The sequence below is a fragment of the Mus caroli genome, chromosome 11 (genome assembly GCF_900094665.2).
Source record: "Mus caroli chromosome 11, CAROLI_EIJ_v1.1, whole genome shotgun sequence".
NCBI classification, from domain to species: domain Eukaryota; kingdom Metazoa; phylum Chordata; class Mammalia; order Rodentia; family Muridae; genus Mus; species Mus caroli.
In genome coordinates this window covers 117,047,061-117,051,032 of record NC_034580.1, presented here as the reverse complement: position 1 = coordinate 117,051,032, position 3,972 = coordinate 117,047,061, and the positions used below count along the sequence as shown (strand labels likewise).

The 3,972-nt window shown below is 52.0% G+C and overlaps 1 protein-coding gene across 1 annotated transcript; it reads right to left on the bottom strand.

Moving 5' to 3' along the window:
* Positions 1 to 1,298: 1,298 nt before the first annotated feature.
* Positions 1,299 to 3,467, bottom strand: LOC110305723 (testis-expressed protein 19.1). Its single transcript, XM_021177785.1, has 3 exons — positions 3,388 to 3,467; positions 3,008 to 3,081; positions 1,299 to 2,877 (listed from the first exon to the last, which is right to left on the bottom strand). Exon 3 carries the CDS (start codon positions 2,787 to 2,789, stop codon positions 1,773 to 1,775), a length of 1,017 nt encoding a protein of 338 aa, XP_021033444.1. The 5' UTR covers positions 2,790 to 2,877; positions 3,008 to 3,081; positions 3,388 to 3,467; the 3' UTR covers positions 1,299 to 1,772.
* Between the last annotated feature and the right edge of the window lie 505 nt (positions 3,468 to 3,972).

The window sequence follows — 3,972 nt, the reverse complement described above, 5'->3', positions numbered from 1 at the left end:
CTCGGGAGGCAGAGGCAGGCGGATTTCTGAGTTCGAGGCCAGCCTGGTCTACAAAGTGAGCTCCAGGACAGCCAGAGCTATAAAGAGAAACCCTGTCTCGAAAAACCAAAAAAAAAAAAAAATAATAAAAAATAATAAAACAAAACAACAACAAAATGCTTGCTGGGATTGACTGCTTAACCAGGAAGGAGGGAGAGGAGGGACCGCAGAAGGGACAAGCCCACTTTGTTAGGAGGATTAGGTTATCCACTGAAGCACAGGCTCCAGGCCCCTGAAGGAGACACACCACCAAAGCTGCCGCTTTCCTGTGTTCTTAAACAGCACTGTGGTGCCATCGCTCCAGGAATGAGCATCAGAACCCTAAGTGACTACGACACCTCTGGAAGACATATGAAAAAAAAATGACACTCAAAGTTAAGTAAGTGAGGTGAGGGTATGACAAATACCTGAAATCCCTGTATTCAGTACTGTGATGCAGGAGGCTAGCCTGGAATACATAGTAAGATCTTGTTTCAAAACAAAAAACTAAGAAAACCTATAATCAGATCCTATCATATGGTTAACTGACCAGCAAGATGACCCCAGGATTGGGACCCGTGGGTCTTTATCAACTGAACAACTTAAATCACCAGGTGATCCCAGCCAGGGACACCCACAGAATGGCAGAGATATTTCTAGATGGGCCACTCAGTGTCCACTGACGAGGCACATGGGCCTTTGTTTCCTACCATCTGTGCAGGTGGTGCAAGTGCTGAGATGTGACTCTGTCTCATAATAGTAGATCTGACACATGGATTGGTCCACAGACCCCTTCCAGCTTCTAGGGCACATACTTACGTCAACTAGATGACAACATACAATTTCTACACAGGGCTCTTTCTCATTTTAAACCCTTGAGCACTTGCTGGTTATGAAGACTGTCACAGGACATACTACAAACTCCCCACAGGACTCAGAAAAGGGCAAAACCCATTGTGCCATGTTCCCAGCTCTGTGGGATACCATCCCACGAGCCCGAGCCTAGAAGTTGGGGAGGTTACTCCACCAAGACCCACTCAGGAAAACTGCACAAGGCCTCCGATAAACACTGAAAACTGAGGCTACAAAGATGGCTCTGCAGCTAAAAGCACTGGTTACTCTCCTAGAGGAGCCACACTCAATTTCCAGCACCCATATGGTGGTTCAAAACTGTCAGTAACTTTGGCTTCAGGAGGTCTGATGCCCTCTACTGGCTGCTGCAAGTATCAGGTATGAAGCTGGTACTGTAGAGGCAAAACCACACACATAAAACAATAAAATTTAAAACACCAACTTTATTCAACAAAAGCCCTCAAAAGGAGCACGAGTAACGAACAAAGTAAAAACAAAACAGTGAACCCTAAAATCAGGTATCTTGACCCTAAGACAGTAAGCATATGACCCCTATGACAGTAAGGTCAACTAGTGCCTCAGAGTCCATACAAATGTAGATCTGTGACCGGAGCCCCCATAACACCCACCACACAACACTCCATACAGCTAAACATACAGCTAGGCCTCACCTACAAAACACTGAACACTGACACGAACATGCCAGACTTGCCTCTGAGGTTCATAAGCTCCCAGGATGTTCAAGATGCCCCCTCAAGTCCTGGACCAACTGTTCCCCTGTGCTGCTTAGAACAGGCAACCTCTTACTCTTCACAGTCCCCGGGGCCCTGGGGAATGTCTGAGCTTTAGTGTCTCAGGAATGTGCATCAGGGAGTAAGGGTCAGGAGGGGGTGGGGTGGGAATCAAGGAAGGAAAGACTGAGCAACTTGGTAGTCAGTACCACAAATAGTAGCATCTGTGACAAACAGCCTCTCTCCTGGCTCCCAGCTCCAGGTCTCTGGCATGTTAATGTGCCAGGGCAAGAAGGAACCTACCGAGAAGCCTTTATTCCACAGGTGGCAGGTGGCAGGCAATAACTCCATTCCTAATTCTGAAGCTGTCAGGATGCTCAGCCTCCAGGGATACAGGTTCTGATGGTACAGGCTGTGCTGCCCAACTTCTTTCCGCAAATGGGCCACCCACATCTCACCAGGGTCCAGCAATACCTGCCAGTGCTGGACCTGAGTCCTTACGACCCATCGGACACGCATTGACAGCAGGTGGCACGTAGAGTGGACGCTATCCAACAGAAGGACAAACTTCTGGTCTTGCAACCAGGATTGTGCTACTGTCTGGTCCAAGGGCCAGTTGCATCTCAACTCCAACAACACAGGTTGCCCAGGAGATGGCATCACATCAAAAATATCCCACCAAGTCAGAGGAGGGATGAGCTGGTGCGAGCAGGGAAAAAGCCCATCAAGTCTCCAGGGAAGGGCCTGGGTCCACTCAGCATCCTCAGGACCCAGATCCAGGGGTACAGCTTCCTGAGGAAAGAGCTCAGTGGGCACAAAATTGGAGAATAGTATGCCCTGTGTCCACGCAGGGGTTGGCAGCAGGACCTCAGACCCTTCAGAGACACTCTGTGGCACATAAAGGGACCCCAATCCCCGCCATGCATCCTGCTCAGGCCCTGGCTCCTGCTCAGAATCTGACTCTGACTCTGAGAAGTATTCCAGGAGCTCAGCATCTTCCTCTTCCTCTTCCTCTTCTTCCTCTTGCCAGTCTCCCATCTCCAGGTAGAGTTTATTCAATAGGAAAGCTGCCTTGAAGCAAGCAAAGCAGATCTTCGTCTGTTCCCCATGGACAAGATGGTACAGCCACGCCCCATAGAGGCAGGACATGCCCTTGGCCCCATGGCGAACGCTGACTGGGGGACACATGGTCAAGAATCTGTCTGCAGCTAAGCAGACACACAGATTCAGACTTGCTCGATGGACTGAGGAGGTCAGGTCAACAGGACCACAGAGGCTAGAAATAGGTGGGAAAGGTGAGAATGAGAGAAACGGGAGAAAACAGGGCACAGTACAAGGTCTAGGGGCGTTGGGGCTCCAGGACTCGGGGCAGTGGTACCAGAACTGGGTGAGAATTCAATGAATACCTCTCTGGAGAAGTAGACAGGCTTGAGCTTCCAGAAACTTCTTCAGCTTCACACTTGCTCCAATGTCTGGGGAGCTAGAAAGACAGAGGAAATGAGGTTTGGGTCACCCTGCTGGGCCCGCTGCAGGGCCTCCCTGAGGAGAGGGTGTTGGGGCTCTGGCCCCCTGGGGCTCCCTGCTCACTCTGGACAGGCTGGAGTGACATCAGAAGTGTCCTCAGGGCTCAAGGCCCCGACCTCACACATGGGCCCGGCTACCAACCAAAGAGGCCGGGAAGCCTACGCCAGGACGATCTCCTCTCTGTCCACCGTGCTCCCACCCGGCCCAGGTCCACCGCACCCAGCTCGGCCCAGTCCCCGGCCCAGTCCCTTCCCATCCTTACCTCCCTGATTGAGCGCCCAGGCGCCAGCTACGGGACTCCAAAGCCAGGCTCTACTCCCTCAGCACTGAACACCTGTGTGGACGAACGCGCGGCCTTATAAAGGGCCAACTCCCGCGATGCTCCAGCTCATTTACATATCTCCCATGAGGTCCCAAAGCAGCAGGAAGTGAAGGTGCTGAGTCACTCTGGCCCCCAAGGCGCACATGCGGCCTGGCGCCCCCTACAGCGCGCATGCGCTGCTCCCCTGCGCACACCTGAGCGCCCTGTGTGCTCTAGAGGTGCCCGATGTCCCCATCCCTGTGCCTTCGAGGGACTCGAAGGCCCGGGCTCAGAGCTGGGCTGGTGGCACATCTTATTTGGAAAAGTCGATTTCTTCTTCCCTGTCTCTTTAGTAAAAGTTCTTTAACACTTGGGAAACTGCTGCAAGCTAAGCACAGTTGCCCCTCTCTGGGTCTTTTTGTTCTTAAACAGACTCTTTAAAGAAATTCAGCCGGGCGTGGTGGCGCACGCCTTTAATCCCAGCACTTGGGAGGCAGAGGCAGGCGGATTTCTGAGTTCGAGGCCAGCCTGGTCTACAAAGTGAGT